This window comes from Theropithecus gelada, chromosome 5, assembly GCF_003255815.1.
Source record: "Theropithecus gelada isolate Dixy chromosome 5, Tgel_1.0, whole genome shotgun sequence".
In the NCBI taxonomy this organism is placed as follows: domain Eukaryota; kingdom Metazoa; phylum Chordata; class Mammalia; order Primates; family Cercopithecidae; genus Theropithecus; species Theropithecus gelada.
In genome coordinates this window covers 154,296,896-154,315,352 of record NC_037672.1, presented here as the reverse complement: position 1 = coordinate 154,315,352, position 18,457 = coordinate 154,296,896, and the positions used below count along the sequence as shown (strand labels likewise).

The following is an 18,457-nucleotide window of genomic DNA, read 5'->3' as shown; positions in this document are numbered from 1 at the left end:
AACTAAAGTCACCAAACAGGAAGTCACCTCGTTTTAAAAAAAAAAAAAAAACCAACTTGGTGTTATTCTTTAAAATCCTATGGAACGCTTTTACAAAATTGACTTAAAAATTAAAAGATCCATTTATAAACCCCAAAGTAAAGAACTTCAAAATTTCTCCTCCTTTTCTAGGACCAATCTCATAGACAGACATGCATCTATCATCAAACAACATCTCTGTGATGCATACTCACGTACAACTGTGGGGGAAACTGAAATAACACTGTCCTGCCTGGTTCATATACAATTGCTTTATAATTCACAAACAAAATTACTATACAATTTTTCAACTTTTGCTCTTAATTTTCATAAAGAATGTGATCACCAGCTTAACTTTCAACCCACTCACTCTTTAAACTACCCTTAGTCAGGTTTTAATCTTAACTCTGCTCTCAATAAGGTTACCAACTGAAGGAAAAATACCTTCCTGTCAACAGCAGAAATATTGACTATTTAGAAGTAAATTCATGCATGCACGTGTACACCCAATAACATACATCAAATAAACAAGACCTCATTGTGTCCAAACCCATGGAGAACAAAGATCAGTCTGTGTAACTCTTATAGCTGAGGAATAAATAATATTTGTCATTCAAGAATCTTTCATTTGATTGCATAAAGCATTACAGTTATGTTTTAATTCTTAAGGCAAGTTGAGATTTTTATCTTCTTTTAAAGTGTTCAAGAGACCAGGCTACTCATCAGCAGTTATTTTATGCACACACACACACACACACACACACACTCTTTCTCTCCTTTTTGTGGCCATATGTTTATTGACTGAACTAAGAACTGTCTGCAAGTTGGCTTTTGGAAGATAAGGAGCAAACTGACACCTATTGTTCTTTATTTGCAAACATAATATTCTAAACAGCAGCCAGGGTAAAATTGGCACTTATTCTTCAGGTCTCAGCTTAAAAATTCCCTGCCCCCTCCATGTCGCTAAGAGTTTGCTGAGCTCTTCTTTCATGGTATTCTTCTGTCAATGCTTTTGTCTTTCTTCCATTCAGCTGTGAGCAGGGACATTTTCCCTGTCTTTTTATCTACCAAAAAAGTGTCTGGCTCAGAATCCCCTCAATAAAAATGCCAAATGGATTAATAAATGAATGACTTTATTTATTATAAATTATCATAGGTGTAAGGAAGTAGAAAACACAAGAGTAATACAGTACAGCTCTAATAGCTTTACTTAAACCATACAAATGTGAAAAATATATTTAGCAGTCAATGTGTTTGCCATATTTTGAAATGTGCTCTGTACTCCCTTTATTATTTTCTCCTTCTTCCTTATTTGCCAAGGCCCTTCTCTCTCCTCACATAGGAAAGCAAAAGAAAAAAAGCAGAAACCAAAGCAAACCTTAATTGTCGTTGTGTGTGCTCCAGGGTATTCTTTTTCTTCCAGTGTTGACCATCTTTCTATAAATTTAGACACCAAGGAATCGTCATAGTCCACTATCTGAAACCCAGAGACATTCGCACCTCCAAACTGGATTTTTAATAGGTCTCCATCAGTAAATCCCTAAACATAGAACGCATTGATGTCACGCTTTTTATTTGAGAAACAAATGCTACTTAACATTTACCAAATAACTCTATACATTGTGGTTTCAGATATGTCAAAGAACATATGAGATATAACAAGCCTGCAGAAAATGTCCCATGTATTTACCAGCCAGGGTTCGTCATCAGCACCTAACACCACATTAGCATCATAGTGGTTCCCTAATCAATACACGTTTGCTAATGGATCATCTCATGAAACACTCATGGTTGAGCCTACGTAAAAGTTCTCCACTTTATTGAGAAATCTTCCATTGACCAGGACTGGGTTTTACTTACTGGATCTACAACGGAGAACCACCATGTGGTTACAGACACTTAACAACATTAATAGTTCTCGAAGAACCACAACCTCGTGAGCAAGTTACTCCTGTTTGAATTGTTTCTTCACTCATGTGATAGGAACATCTTCAAAACGAGTTACTAAATGTCCAGTCATTATTTGAGAAGAATTAAACAATTTCACATTAAGCTGGAAGCTAATATTATAGAATATATTAAATTTTGGAAAAAAAATTTCTCTTGTATTATTGCAATGAATTCAGTCATTACTAAAACTATTATGTTATATTTACATTGATTTCAAATATTGTGCTGACATGAATTTTATCAACTTGATAGTATATCTCTCTCAAAGATGAAGTTAATTTCCATATGCCACAATTACAAATGTTTTCACATTTCACAAATACTTATTCTATATTATTGTACACAAAAGTTAAAAGTATCCTAAATTAATTTTGAATTACCACACTCAAAAATGTAGGAGAATGTTTTCTTTGTTATTGACATTAAAACATGCATATTATTATATTATTTAGCTGGAGGAGAAGGTAATTACTTTTTATTGGCTCACAATTTTGTTTCTGTTTATCAAGATAATGCAAATAGTGCAAAAAGGAATATAACCAAAATCATATATTCTTTGTTTTACCCTATGTATGTTCCAGTTGAGTTGCTTCAAAACATTCAATTTTAATATATTTGCTTTTCACATATTTACCTCTTCTGCATGACACATTTTTATTACTCATTCTAATTTATCAATTTTAGAAATTTTTATTGAGTTTTTGTGTACCCCACGAGTACGTAGTTTGTGTACACGACAAAACCATTTATCTTCTCACCCATTTTAATCAGTACTTAGTGTTTACATATTTATAACTCTAAATGTTATTCATAGCAAAGCCAAATAGTGTACCAGGATTGCATTTTCTTTCCTGAACGTGATCTCAGCCCATGTTTATAATCATGTCCCATTTTTTCACTACTAGAGATTTCTATATGCCTATCCTTATTTTTCCCAGTGCTTCCATGAAAACATTTCATGCCTATGAGTAAAGCTTTTTTTAAAAAATGAAATATTAAAACATATCAGGTAATCTGTTTCAACTTTTTCTTGAAATTTTAATTTCTAGGAGACCCCCTTCTTAATGTTGGAATCCAAATTGGCTCTTCTCTTCACCTACTCTACAGCTGTTACTTTAGCATGTTTCTTCACCACTTTTCTGATTTAAATCCCATTTCCTTGGTCATATTTCTCTTTCTTGATTTATTGATTACCTCTCCTGGAGTCCTCCGATAGTTTACTGAAATACTTTGGAGATAAATTTATTGAGACATTGCATGTCTAAAACATAACTTTGTTTTATCCTGATTCACGGTTAGTAGTTTGGCTTGGTATAGAATTTTATGGTAAAAAAAAAACTTATAATCTGAAGGCATTGTCCCATTGACTATCACTATCTAATGTTTCTAATGAAAAACATGTTATTTCTAAATTTTTGGTATGTCATCTACTTCTCACTCTTATCCACCTCCAGCCACTTGCTAGAAACTTTTAAATCTTCTCTTTATCTCTGAAATTCCATTATGATATTGTCACTGTAGGTCTTTGTCTTTTATTACTGTGTATATTCAATAAGCAGATTTATGTGATTCAGTACTGGATATTTTTCTAAATGTTTCTTTAACATTTTCCTTTCCCTAGTTTCACTCTTCTCTTTTTCTAGAATATCAATTATTAAGATATTATAACTGTTAAATAAAATGTCAAGGTCCCTTATACATTTATTTTTTTCTATTTTATATTTGTGTTGTCATTATGTTACATATTCTGGAAGATTTTCTCAAATTTATCTTCCAACTCGTTTAACCTGTTATTCTAGGAAACAAAAGAAGTTAACTTTCTGGAGCTCTTATTCTCCATTTCTTTTTCTTCTTATAGCATCCTCTTCTCTCTTTTTTGGATAAAATATTTTCCCTACTTCTAGGCAGATATTAGTTACAATTTTAAAAATGTTCTCATGTTTCCTTCCACGGATCTGTTTGTTTGCATTGCATACTTCATGGTAAGGACTTTTCTCAAATGCCAATTTATGCTGGGCTATTTAAGAGCAAGACACCAAAATGTTTCTTGGAATTTCTATGTGCATGGACAAGGCACGTTAACGAGTATGCTTCACTGTAAGGTAGATGGTGAGGGTGAGGTGGGGTGGATAGCAGTGTTGTTTGTCCATGTTGAAGTTCTTTTCTCTGGGCCATTCAGTTTCTTCAGAATCTTCCAGTCTCTTACACGAGTGCACATGCTTGGCTAAGTTTAAGGGACAGGATGAAGGATGGCGGATGATGAGGTTAGACTTTCACAGAGACATTCACTTAGTTACTCATAATCCCAGCACTTTGGGAGGCCGAGGCGGGTGGATCACGAGGTCAGGAGATCGAGACCATCCTGGCTAACTGGTGAAACCCAGTCTCTACTAAAAAATACAAAAAACTAGCCAGGCAAGGTGGTGGGTGCCTGTAGTCCCAGCTACTCGGGAGACTGAGGCAGGAGAATGGTGTAAACCTGGGAGGTGGAGCTTGCAGTGAGCTGAGATCTGGCCACTGCACTCCAGCCCGGGCGACAGAGCAAGACTCCGTCTCAAAAAGAAAAAAAAAAAAAAAAAAAAAGAATTTCTCTAATTCACCTTCTCTAGTAAGAAGTATTATCAAGAGAGGAAGTAGGTGCTTAGGCACCAGGACTTGTAGTTACCTGGTTGTTTGGGTTGTGTGAAAAGAATCCTTGGGGCATCCAATTATTCCCTATGGCCTTTGAATCAAGTCCCTTATATCAGGTGGTCTTAGTGAACCACCCAGGTGTCCTAGGATGTAGGATGCACTTTACAGGTGTAGTTGATTTGCCCATCCCCTAGGCACTTCCCCTGCTTTGGCCAATGGCTACCATCCATAAGCTTTCCATGAGAACTGCCCTGGGACAACCAGTGCTGCATCCCTCATGGCCCTTGCTCAACAACAAAAACTGGGATCTAGGTACAAACACCCTTTGCCTCAAGCTGAATGAGTGCAGTGCAATTTATGCAACAAAGTGCCCAGAGGGAATCAGACTAAACCCAGCTCTCACTTCAAACCACATTCTTTTTTTTTTTTTCCCTGTGTCTTTTTATTTTTTTTATACTTTAAGTTCTAGGGTACATGTGCACAACATGCAGGTTTGTTATATATGTATACATGTGCCATGTTGATGTGCTGCACCCATTAACTCGTCATTTACACTAGGCATATCTCCTAATGCTACCCCTCTCCCCTCCCCTCACCCCATGACAGGCCCCAGTGTGTGGTGTTCTCCACCCTGTGTCCAAGTGTTCTCATTGTTCCCACCTATGAGTGAGAACATGCAGTGTTTGGTTTTCTGTCTTTGCGATAGTTTGCTGAGAATGATGGTTTCCAGCTTCATCCATGTCCCTACAAAGGAAATGAACTCATCATTTTTTATGGCTGCATATTATTCCATGGTGTATAGTGCCACAGTTTCTTAATCCAGTCTATCATTGATGGACATTTGGGTTGGTTCCAAGTCTTTGCTATTGTTAACAGTGCTGCTATAAACATATGTGTGCATGTGTCTTTATAGCAGCATGATTTACAATCCTTTGGTTATATATCCAGTAATGGGATTGCTGGGTCAAATGGTATTTCTAGTTCTAGATCCTTGAGGAATCGCCACAATGTCTTCCATGATGGTTGAACTAGTTTACAGTCTCATCAACAGTGTAAAAGTGTTCCTATTTCTCCACATCCTCTCCAGTACCTGTTGTTTCCTGACTTTTTAATGATCACCATTCTAACTGGTGTGCTTTTTTTCCTTCTCTCTCTTGTTTCCCTCACTCTCTTACAGGTTACTCCTGAAAGCACTTACTTGAGAATGTGTACATGAATAGTGATGTCAGGCTCTGCTTCCAGAGAGACCTGTAAGAGCTTCCTGCTTTAAGCTCCACACCTCAATCTTGCTTTCTGTGGTTTCTGGCTCTTCTAAGACTGAATGTCACAGGAGTTCTGCAGAATGAACAGGCTTGTTCTCACCTATATCCCACTCTGACAGGAACTTACTGTTTCATCTTCCTTCTCTTTGCTATGCCAGTAATTCATCTTTCATCTGCTCCGTGTTCTGAAAAATTTTGTTGACTTTTTGCATCTGTTAATGCTTCCTTTCCTATTTTCTCTTTCTTTAAGGTTTTCCACAATTTTTATTCTTTTACTGTCATTTTACTACAATGACATTTAAGCTGAAACTTTAAATAAGGTTTCAAGCTGGCTTCAGTGAGAATCTGCATTTCCCTAAGTTTTCTTCTTTCTTTTCTGAAACTTCAATATATGAGAAGCAAAATAGAGGAAGGAAAAATGAATAAATCACAACAGAGAGGCCAAGGGTTAACAAAAGAGATGGCAACAACTCATCAAGTTAAATTGGATACTACTACTCCTGGAGCTATATTTGAAGAGATTTAAAACAGAAGATAAGTATTCATTAATAACCTGTGAAAATTTAAAATTTCAGCAGGCAGACATGTAAAGTCATCAGCAGTATGGGATCATGGCTTTTTAAAGAATTAAATCTATATGGGTAGTAAGGTTGGAGGAATGAGAACTGGATTTCCTAATGACCACTTCTTCATCACCTTATTTACAAGTTATCCTTCTCAATGCTGTTGTAAAGGACTTAATCACAGACTGTGTTTTAGGAGTCCAATCAAGCATTCAGCAATTCCTGAGGAAATTAATCAATAATATTATCTGCAGATTTAAAAAAAAATCTTCTATAACCACCTATTATAGAACTCATTACAACACGAACAGGGCGAAGAAAAGGAAAGTCCCAAGAGTTTGGAAGATGAAAGCCCTTCAACTTTGGGTGACATTCTTTAATTTGGAATGTCAGTAAAATTTCCAAGTGTCCTCCAAATTCTCAGAAATTGCAATACTATACAGCCTTTAGAACTTATTGATTCACTAGAAGTTCCATATGGCAAAGAAACCAAGTATTGAGGAAAAAAAAAAAACAGAACTTGAATTCAGATAAAATATTAGGTAGATTTCTCTCTAGAAGCATGACAACAACATGAACTTGCTTTTTTTTTTTTTTTTTTTTTTTTTTTTTTGGTCATTCAAACACTCATTTTCATTTTCATAGCATCAGATATCAGCTCTCAAATTGATGAGCCACCTTCTGTCATTATTTCTCAATGTTCCAATATAATCTTCTCCATCTGTACATTTTTAAAGATCACAGTTTTCAATGTGGCTCTGTGTTGTTCATCAAATGGCACAATTCACACAGGGGACTGACTGTCCAGGCTGTTTCCTGCACATAATGTGGTTCTAGAGAGACTGAATGCGGAGCTTCATCTAGTTTAATTCTTGCTTCTCTTTAGGGAGTCCTTAATACACTCCTTAATATCTTCTTAATAATGCTCCTTAAGCATCTCCTTAATACACTCTAACGGAAAGTCCCAGGGAATTTTTATAGTAGTTACCCATTTCATTGCCAAACAGAAATTTTGTCTTGAGCAACCCAATGGCATGCAGTTTTGAGATTTAATATTCTGAACTCCTTCAACTTCTAGTGAAAACATTTATCAGTTGGAAGGCAGTAAATATTGCATTGTTTTGTTTTATCTCTTTCTGTCACCACTAGAACTAATGTCTGCTGATGTAACAACCTGATACACTAGGAATCATGAAATAAATCTACATTTGTATATGTCAAAAGCTTTTCAAAGTCCTATTATGCTATTTAGAATAAGCTCTCTGCCTTTCTCCCTCTTTCTCTCGCCTTTTTTTCTTGTTCTTGGGTGAGATGGGGTGTAGGGGGAGTGTAGTCCTGAATCACATAGCATCTTACTTATTTAAATAACACTAACTTTTGTAGCAGTAAAGGCTTAAATTATTTTGAAAAGAGAAATGTCTAGTGATAATTCTAAATTGACTCTGATGATACTTAAAAGAGGGAAATACAATTAATTACTCTGTTGCTTCAGTATACTACCTTCATTTTTTATTGTAAAAGGTTTATTCTGAGCCAATATGAGTGACCACGGCCCGGAGAAAACACAAACCCAAGAAGCCATGATTAAGTGGTCCTTATTTTGACAGAAATCTTAATGAAAAGATGATTGGCTATAGAAATTTAATTTTCATTTTGTTGTTCACACAGTAAGTAGGAAATCATAAATAATGTATAATATTTCAATATTCTTGATTTTTCAGGTTTAATTTTGTAGTAAGACATATTCTCACAAATTTACATTTATCTCGGATATTATATATGCTAAAAACTAAAGGAATGTGCAGAAGGCAGAGTTTATAAAAAACAGAGACAGTAAAAAACAGAGACAAGGGAATATGTGGACAATTAAACTTTAAATATTTTTGAAAATTTTCCCTTTCTTAAAATACATCATCTAAGACAATTTACGAAGCTTGTCAAATACTGTTCTATAAATTCTTATATCATTTATAATAAGAAGAAATTGATTAGAAGATGCAAAGTCAGAAGCAATTCTAAAACATAATTGCAGAAATATATCTAATCTATCAAATACAATCAAACTATATTTATTGTTATTTTTTTTGAGATGGGGTTTCTCTCTTGTCACTAGGCTGGAGTACAATGGCGGGATCTCAGCTCACTGCAACCTCTCCACCTTCTGGGTTCAAGCAAATTTCCTGCCTCAGCCTCCCAAGTAGCTGGGATTACAGGTGCCCACCACCATGCCTGGCTAATTACAATCAAACTATATTTTTTAAAACACCACTGATAAATGCTGGTCATTCAAAATTAAATTTTTAATGAGTAAGCATATCTAGTAAAATAATATATACCAATTAATTCACCTACCAGATTTGCAATGATGTAGTGGTACCCTTTAACATGTTTTCCAATGGTAATAACCTAACAAGCACAAATAAATAATTATTTAATTAATACACATAATGCAAATACAAAATTAATGGTATTATGATGTGATTCAGGAAAAAAAGGGGAATTTTATCTGCTAGGTTTTTTGATGTGCCAAAATAAGTCATTTTTGATAAAATATAATTATCAAAATTAGATATTTCTCTCATAAAAAGTAATAATACATACTAATGCTTATTAAACGATTATCTTTCCAAAAGTCACTAACTAAACAAAAATTATTACCTCATTTTTGTCAATAATAAACAATAAAACCACAGGATGTTAAGAAGTGTAAAACCAAAGTATGTTTAGTCCATGACAAGTCATAATTCTGTTTCTACAAAGGCTATGTTTTTGTGTTTATAATAAAACATTAAACAGCTCAAATTGTTTAACATCTGAGATTTTATATTCATATGTCTATATTCAAATAAATACACATAGAGTTTATAGTACTACATACATTTCAAAAGAATATTAGAAAGCATATAAAAGAATTCTTACATGGATATATAAAGTAACATTCCTATCCTAAGGACCATGAAATGTTTATAATTTAGTCCAAATGGACATTATTGCCAGCTCTAGAGAGCAAAGTATCAGAGAAGCTAATTTTTTTCTACAAATCGAAATCTAAAATGAATGTCAAGATAAACACAGCGTGGAACAAATGGTCATCGTGGTAATGCTGACAACAGTTTTGGACATTATTGATCAATTTGACTTTTGACTGATATGTATAATTACAAAGAGAGTAGAAATAGGCAAACTGGCCATGCTTTAGTCCTGGTACATGGACATTCAAATGTAATGTCATGTATGTTTTTTAAGGAAATGATCCCATCAATGGAAAGCATGAAATGTTAAGGTTATAGGCAAAAATTCTAACCAAATCATTTCTCTGAAAATGGTTTGGGTGAGTTTTGCTTTCCAATGATCTTGCAAGTTTCTGAGGTTCAACTTTCCTATTCTATACACTCAAGTCACATTGGCCCTCTTAGTTTTTTTTGTTCACAGAGAAGCTTCTCATCACCTCAGGGCTTCACACATTCTGTTTCCTCTGCTTGTCTGCTTGGAAAGCTCCACCACTATATCCTTTGCCTAATTGACTCTTGAATAATTCTTATACTCCCCGGGAGAAAACTACCCTGACTTTCTCTAATCCGAGACAAAGTCAGGTGCTCCAGAGCAATGCTATTAGTTGAAGAGCAAGAACAAAATCCTAGGAACGATTCTACCATATGCCACTTTGACATTAAGCCATGGCCGTTTGAAAAGAAGTTAAAACTTATATTGTTTTCTGACTCAGTTTTACGTAACATGACTAAATTGCCTTTTCCAAGAAACTGAACCCTCTGTGTTAAAGGGAGAATTCTGAAGAAAAGATGTCCTTCTGAATGAAAAACATATGAATTAGCATCAGCTGAATCAGATTGATTATGTCCCTCCTATTTCCTGCTGACATCTGTTAGCTGTGCTTACTGTACATTCTACTCTCTGAATCATCCATATCTTCCTGCTGAGAAATTTTTTAAAAAAACATAGTATAAAAGGTAATATCAGTAGTCCCTACTTGAGTTTACTTGAGAGAAAGGAAGGATATGAAAATTCACTAGCCCAGTGTCTATATGAAAATTTGCATTGGCCATACTAACCAGTGTGTCTTTGTGTTATAATAACAATTATTATTGCACTGACAATAGAAAAGTTACATTAATTTATAAGTGTTTTTGATTGCTGAATCTTTTTCCCACCTAATGATAATTAGAAATCTGTGCTGTCAAGTTTGTATCAAATGATAACAAAATACCCATAGTCCACGCCTGTCATCCCAGCACTTTGGGAGGCCAAGGTGGGCAGATCACGAGGTCAGGAATTCGACACCATCCTGGCCAACACGGTGAAACCCTGTTTCTACTAAAAACTACAAAAATTAGCTGGGTGTGGTGGTGTGTGCCTATAATCCCAGCTACTCCGGAGGCTGAGGCAGTAGAATCGCTTGAACCAGGGAGTTGGAGGTTGCAGTGACCCGAGATCATCGCGCCACTGCAGTCCAGCCAGGTGACAGAGCGATACTCTGTCTCAAAATAAATAAATAAATATAAATACAAATAGTCTAATAAAAATTCATTTATTGCTAACTTCAAGCTACTGTTGCAATAAAGAGTGCTATTTCATCTCTATTGTCTTGAAGAAACACTGGTTGAGTGAATAACTAAACATTGTTTCTTTTTCTTTATTTTTTTTGGAACGTACTTTATCCTCCTCATTTTTGCCTGGTAAACTATTCCTTGAAGAATATCCCAATCTAAATTATTTCTTTCTGTAATGATCTCTCATAACATACCATTCTTTTCATTTATAGTGTATCCCATTAGTATAATTATATATTAATTTCTGTAAATACATTATTAATAGTTGCACTGATGGTGGCTGGCCTGTTGTTTAACATTGCTTCCTTGGATCTACTGCAGTGCCTGTCTGGCAAACATCAGACACTCAGGGAATATTTACTGAACAAATGAATGAATCCAAGCAAAGCCAAATGCCACGTCTTATGTGAACTCATCACAAATGATCTTTCCCATTTTAAGAAAGCTTCTTTCTCCTCCATGCTGCTAGACTACATTGCATTTTAATTTGTAATTCTGTAGTGCTGTCTGTGTACACTGTGTCCATTTTTATCTCTAAACAACGAGTTCATGGGATGCAGACATCACTCTTTCTTACCTTTCTTTGCATCCCTCATTTCAAGCACAGAGGATGGCCTCAATGTTTGCTAAGGCAATCCATTGCATGCACTCATTTAATACATTCAAGGGACTTACAATACATATGTGCAAAATACTCTGCATTTTGAACAGATGTCCATATGGACATTTATGTAACCTTAATCATATTTACTTCAAAATATCACTTCCAATATATTCCTGTTTTCTTTTGTAGTTTCTCTCTTCTCGTTTTGGAAAAATATATTTTGATACAGTCTTTCACCAACATTTATTATGATGAGTCAGGAATCCTTAAATTTTCTAAATCAAAGACTGATGAATATTATTAAAATTCAGTTTTAATGAGAACCTCTGTGAAATTCAAATGAGTTTTTGCAGTTCACATTTGAACAAGAGGCCTTCAGGTTAAAAACAATCTTAACTTCATCTCTTGAGACCGGAATCAAGATTTTTCTACTGAAATTATTCACCTCTCTGGCATACAACATTTAGTTCTTTCACATAACAAGTTAGTTCTATTCAGTTATTCAGTATTCCATGAAAGATCCATTTTGTATGTCTTAGGGCCTGTATTATTGTATATCAATTAGGATTTCATCAACATTTATGTTGCAGAATGTTTGTGTTGAACAAATTAATGAATCAAATTTTTTCCTCAAAGCTAGAAGAGCCAAGAAATGCATATACAAGTGTGTATTTTCCTTGCACTTCCACAGTATGCGAAGGCACTAGTAGCCACAGTGTATACTATTGCCCCTTGAACAACATGGGTTTGAACTGTGTAAATTCACTTATACATGGATTTTCTTCCACCTCTGAGACAGCAAGACCAACCCTTCTTCCTCCTCCTCCTTTACAGTCTACTCAATGTGAAGATGATGATGATGAAGGCTTTTATGATAATACAGTTCCACTTAGTGAATAGTAAATAGGTTTTATCTTCCTTATGATTTTCTAAATAACATTTTCTTTTCTCTAGCTTACTTTATTATAAGAATTCAGTATATAATACATATAACATATGAAGTATGTGTTAATTGACTGTGTGTTATCTGTAAGGTTTCTGGTCAATGGTAGGATATTGGTAGGGTCAACTGTAAAATTTATATATGTGCACATATATATATACATATATGCATATGTACACACATATACACTCATACACACATATACATTTATCAGCTAGGAATAGATGCGGATATCAGTAAAGGAGACCTTAGTCAATCAATCGTGATGCTGATGCTGTGTCACCATCATCCCTAATGACTTACTCTATCTGTAAATGATGGTGGATTGTATCTGTATTATTAGGATAACACTGCATGGCTCCCTGTGCTGAAAGATCTTAAACTGAAGCAAGGTAATATCTATGCACAGAGAAAAATATCCTTATCACTTGTATGAGTGATTCTTTCAAACAGTTCAAGGGGATGTATCTAGTTTATTTCTCTTTTTTTTTTTTTTTTTTTTTTTTTTTTTTTTGAGACGGAGTCTTGCTCTGTCGCCCAGGCTGGAGTGCAGTGGCGCGATCTCGGCTCACTGCAAGCTCCACCTCCCAGGTTCACGCCATTCTCCCGCCTCAGCCTCCGAGTAGCTGGGACTACAGGCGCCCGCCACCACGCCCGGCTAGTTTTTTGTATTTTTTTTTTTAGTAGAGACGGGGTTTCACCATGTTAGCCAGGATGGTCTCGATCTCCTGACCTCGTGATCCACCCGCCTCGGCCTCCCAAAGTGCTGGGATTACAGGCTTGAGCCACCGCGCCCGGCCTAGTTTATTTCTCAATAGTAAACATAGCCCAAATGTTGTCCTTCCTACTTATTTTAACAAATCAATGTTTTTTATAGTGGCACAAGTCCCTTAATAGATAAAAAAATATATATCTTGCAAAGATAACTACATGTTCTTTCTGGAGGCATAGATGGTAACTCCAAAAAATTCATGAATTACTCACTTTTCCCTTAGAACTCAACTTGTCTTAACTTAATACATGTATATTTCTTTAACTCTAAATAGTTCATCAGACTTAAACTTAAAATTTTCAAATCAAAATATCAAAGTTTAGGGTATCATTGATCATATAAAACATAAAATCAGGAATTATTTATTGAATTTATTTAATGATTAACATGATGTGTCAGCATTATTGATGACCATTTGCTATTGCTAACTGAAGCCAGAGATAATTTAATTGATGATCTTTGCTGCATCCGACATAAAACATAAAGCAAAAACTGCTGTTCAAGCACCTTACACAAATACACATTGCAAATGCTGACATTGCATGCATATTCTATATCTGGCATCATTAGAAAACAGAAAGTAGCAAACCTGGTCTACAATGTCGTTTACTTTATCCCTTTCACAGTCCAGAATGACACGTCGTTCCTTTTTTAACTCCAGATCTTGAAAAAGTGATCGGTACATCTCATCTTTCTTGTCATTGTTAATGTTTCCCACATTGATAGCAGTCACTTGCCATTTCTTTTCAGCAGCAGAATCCAGCACAGCTTGCAGTGTTGATAAGCCTAGGAAGGCAAAGAAAAATGATGACTGATAAAGATACGTGAATAACTCAGGATTGTGTTATGAAATTGCCAGCGAATATATTTTTAAGGCAGATAGATTTGTGCAACTAAAGGAACGTTGACTCCTTCAGAAAAAGCTATAGCTATGATCTTTATCAACTTCTACTTATGTCATTTCACATCAAAAACTCATTACCTAAATATTAGTGTTCTGACCAAAGGAGTCATTGTTTGAGTAGAAAATAATATCCTTTTCTTTCAACCTTCTCAGCTTTCTTCTTTAGAATATTACTAAAGTGTAATGTTAATAGCTTTGGTTTAAGTGAAATCAAATGACATCACAAACATTTCTTACTCTTATAGAATGGAAAAAAAAATTTTTTAGTTGTGCATGATGGTCTGTCATTTGATATTAGTATCATGAATAAGACAAGTACATTTTCAGTGAGAGGAATCTATGTAAGTCTATGTGAGGATAAGAGGCAATATTCTTTATGAGACTCCTATTGTTTTCTAGTCAGCAGTTTGGGTTCATTTTTTTTCCTTCCACAGTCTTCTAATGTTATTTTTTTGTTATTGGGAATGATCCCAGAGAAATTGAAGTGGTCACCTATTAACCAGATGGTGGTAGTTATTTCTCTAGCATAGATTTACTTCTCTTTCCAAATATGTCTATTTTCCTGTTAGTAACTTCGCTTATAGCATCATATCACTTGGAAAATTTTTATTGTCTTTGTAATTGTCCATATATTACCTCATACTTAGGACTAAGAGGTACAACAACTAGAGGATTGGTTTCTTGAAAAGTTATATCCTCAATTTAGCACTTGGAGACATGCTACATAAACTTGCCTTTCATTTTACTTCTGCTATTCACAGCAAAACCAAATTCATCATTTATATTGATAACTTAATAAACAACGCAAAATCAAGACTCCAGAATGAATCCAGAACTCAGCAAATCAACTTCCTTATTCTAGAAAAGCCTGCATCTTTCTCTAAAGAATATTAGTCCCTTTTGATTAATAAAATGTAGGATTCACCTAATGTGATCATATCTCTTCAAAACCTAAATTCAGATACCAAATTTTATTTAAATCTTTTTGGTATGAAAAAAAGTCAATTATCAATTTTGTTGAAAACTATTTCAAAAAAGAAAAACCACCATTAAAAATTTTGTGGATTCAATATTGGCCAAAAAGTGTACAAGATGAGTCTGAAACATCTTATGACACCAGAAGGGAAGGAACTCTCGAAAACCATCAGTATTACCTCAAAGCACGCAGCAGCTAATTTGAAGAGGAACTCTTTAAATAAAAATGGGACTATTTGAATATTAATTAGAATGATAAATGCGAAGTACTTACATACATAAACTATTTTAAATCTATGAAATTATGTTTTAAAAATGTGCTTGACTTTGGTGGATGCTAGGGAACCAGTTAATTAATTTGAAGACTGGTAAATAATGAAGTAAAACAAGCATTTTCCTGCGTTTCCTATATGAACCACTTTCAGGGTAATAATGAACTAACGGTCTTTATTTTTGGAAATACTCTAGCTAATAGATTATGGATGAATATATATCTGAAATTATCAGCATCTTGTAACACCTACTGAATTAATAAATCAAGGCAACAATCATCAACTACTGGTAACTACCCAAAAAGAGGGATAACAGAGATGTGTCTCCCAATGATAATATTCAACTACACCTATTTTGGTGTTGAATAGGTACATACCTATTTGGTGTTGGCTACATTCATGCCAAAAATGTAAACTTGAATTTCATTACACTTCTGAATCTAACTACCAAGTTATAGGGCATATGTAGAAGACAACATTTTAAGCACCATGGTGTTGCAATCATCAAAATCTAGACTGTGGGAAACTGCATTACATTATAAGAGTCTTAAAAATTATATTAACTAATTATGATATATGGATCTCAGTTTTATTTTGCTTCAAACAAACAGTGGAAAAAGAATAATATTTATGAATTGTTAATTTTCTAGGTATAATAATGCTATTGTTATTATATTTAAAATACAAGAATCATTTTTTCCAAATAAACACTGAAATATTTACAGATGAGATGACAGGATGTCTGGTATTTGTTTCTAAATAATTGCAGGGAACAAAGAGATATAGATCAAGCAAAATTATTCATATAATAGTCTTTAATAAAGTCAGATTAAGAGTGTTTGGGAATCTTTATAGCATTTTCTCTAATTTATTGTTTTAAATATTTTATAATAAACATTAAAAATAATTAAATTTTACTTCAGAATGGAAGATTGAACCACATGCTGAAAAAAGTTAACTCTTTTTCTGGCAAAATGAAATTAGTTTCCTCTGTCCAGTCTTCTGGTAAAATATATAAATAAACACATTTCTTAAGGGATAATGCAAAAAGACCATATGTCATTTTTTAAAACTTTCAGTGACAGATCTTTAAAACACCTCACAGATCGCCTATGATTTCCATACACTATAGGTCAATTAAATCCTTCCCTTTTCATCAGTAGAGGCAGAACACGCACAGCTGGCATTATGATCAATTCAACAGCTATCAGTGTACTTGAAAACAGCCATTAAGTCTACCCAGTTTTCTCTGCAAGTAAGAGGAAAAAAAAATCTAAATTCTAAGCCACTTTCTATTTGCTGGGTTCTACTTTCCTACATCCCAGTCATGGTTCAGCTCCTCTTTGTCACCTTCTTAAAGACATTATATCCATGGATGGGGCTCTCTGTGCTATCCATATATTACTATATAGCAATTACCAATAGCATCCCTTCTTCTCTGCAATAGTTTATTTCATTTTGTTTTATTTAATTATAAAGCATACTACATGACACAATTTCAAGTTGTGATGCTCTTAATATTATGCCTCAACATTTAACATATATTACAAGAAAGCTTAAATATAAATGACACTTTGTAAATGGATTTCACCAAGTGGTAATCCTAAATCTAAAATTTCCAGCAGTTCACCTTGCAAAAGAGTATAGAGATGATGTATAAAATCAAAAAGAATATTTAAAGAAATTTCTAACTTGCGCCAGGTGCGGTGGCTCACACCTGTAATCCCAGCACTTTCAGAGGGCAAGGTGGGCAGATCACTTGAGATCAGGAGTTCGAGATCTGCCTGGCCAACATGGCAAAACCACATTTCTACTAAAAAAACAAAACTTAGCCAGGCCTGGTGGCCAGCGCCTGTAATCCCAGCTACTTGGGAGACTGAGGCAGGGGAATTCCTTGAAGCTGGGAGGTGGTGATTGCAGTGAGCCGAGGTCACGCCGCTGTACTCCAGCCTAGGTGACAGAGCGGGACCCCATTAAAAAAAAAGAAAAGAAATTTCTCTAACTTTCAAACTCATTTGTTCTATGCGTCAAAAGTAATTTACACTTGCTGTGGATTCAGGATTCACTCTTATTAAAACTCTCAAGATTAATGTTTTGTAACCTGTGGAACCTAACAAAACTTACATGTTTATTAAGAAACTAAACTGCTCAAGTAATGCTATATCAGACTTAATAAATTGAGTTTCATAAGAAGACATTGAATAATATTAAATTACCTCCTAACAACAGGCAGAAGTAATTCACAAATGGTTGCATTATCTGACGTGTAATTTGAAGAGACCACCGTTCAATGCTTAATAACCCATTTCCCTAGGTTTTTTTTTCAGTAATAGTAACTGACTCTCAGATTCGCTCAACTTGATCTCCCCATTTCTCACAACTAAAAGTTTTGTATCATCTGATTGCTTTATAATTAATATACCATTTTTAAATTTGAAAATCACTGAAAATGTATATGAAGGTGAAATTAAACTCTTCAAACCTAACACAGATTTGTGCTCTTGACCTCTTTGTACCATATTCAGTTAGAGGATAAAGTATGACTTGAGATCTGCCTCTATTCCTTCCACACAAACTAGCACAGAAGTATCTATAAATATATTGATCCTGTAATTCAGAATACAAAGTTGTATGGACAATGGGAGTTCTGCATAAACACTGGTTTACTTAAAGCTATGGGGATGCAATAGTCATTCGACTCTAATATCTCTAGTACTATATTAGGATATTTGAATTTCTATAGCAGAGACTCACTTATTTTTATTGAATTACTTAAAACAAAACTGCTGAGATACATAGTTGTTCATCTAAAAACAGAAGAAATCTGGAAGGTTAACTATTCCTCCTAGTAAATATATCTAAAATATAGTATGTTCTTTTAAACCCTCAAGAATATTGCTGGAGTCTAAAAGTAAGTTCTAAACTCTACTGAATTATTAGATGTTTTGCTAAAATAAAAAATGGCTAGATTAAATAATGTTAAATTGCATTGCTT

General features: G+C 34.4%; 1 protein-coding gene across 7 annotated transcripts in view; it reads right to left on the bottom strand.

The window, feature by feature from the left end:
• GRIA2 (glutamate ionotropic receptor AMPA type subunit 2) overlaps positions 1 to 18,457 on the bottom strand; it is a 148,661-nt gene that overhangs the window by 41,145 nt on the left and 89,059 nt on the right. For all 7 annotated transcript variants that reach the window (XM_025385674.1, XM_025385671.1, XM_025385668.1 and 4 more), the window contains exons 4-6: positions 13,901 to 14,097; positions 8,777 to 8,830; positions 1,397 to 1,558 (exon numbers count right to left, since the gene is read on the bottom strand). In XM_025385674.1, the coding sequence (XP_025241459.1) occupies positions 1,397 to 1,558; positions 8,777 to 8,830; positions 13,901 to 14,097 (413 nt within the window). The remainder of the gene's footprint in view (positions 1 to 1,396; positions 1,559 to 8,776; positions 8,831 to 13,900; positions 14,098 to 18,457) is intronic.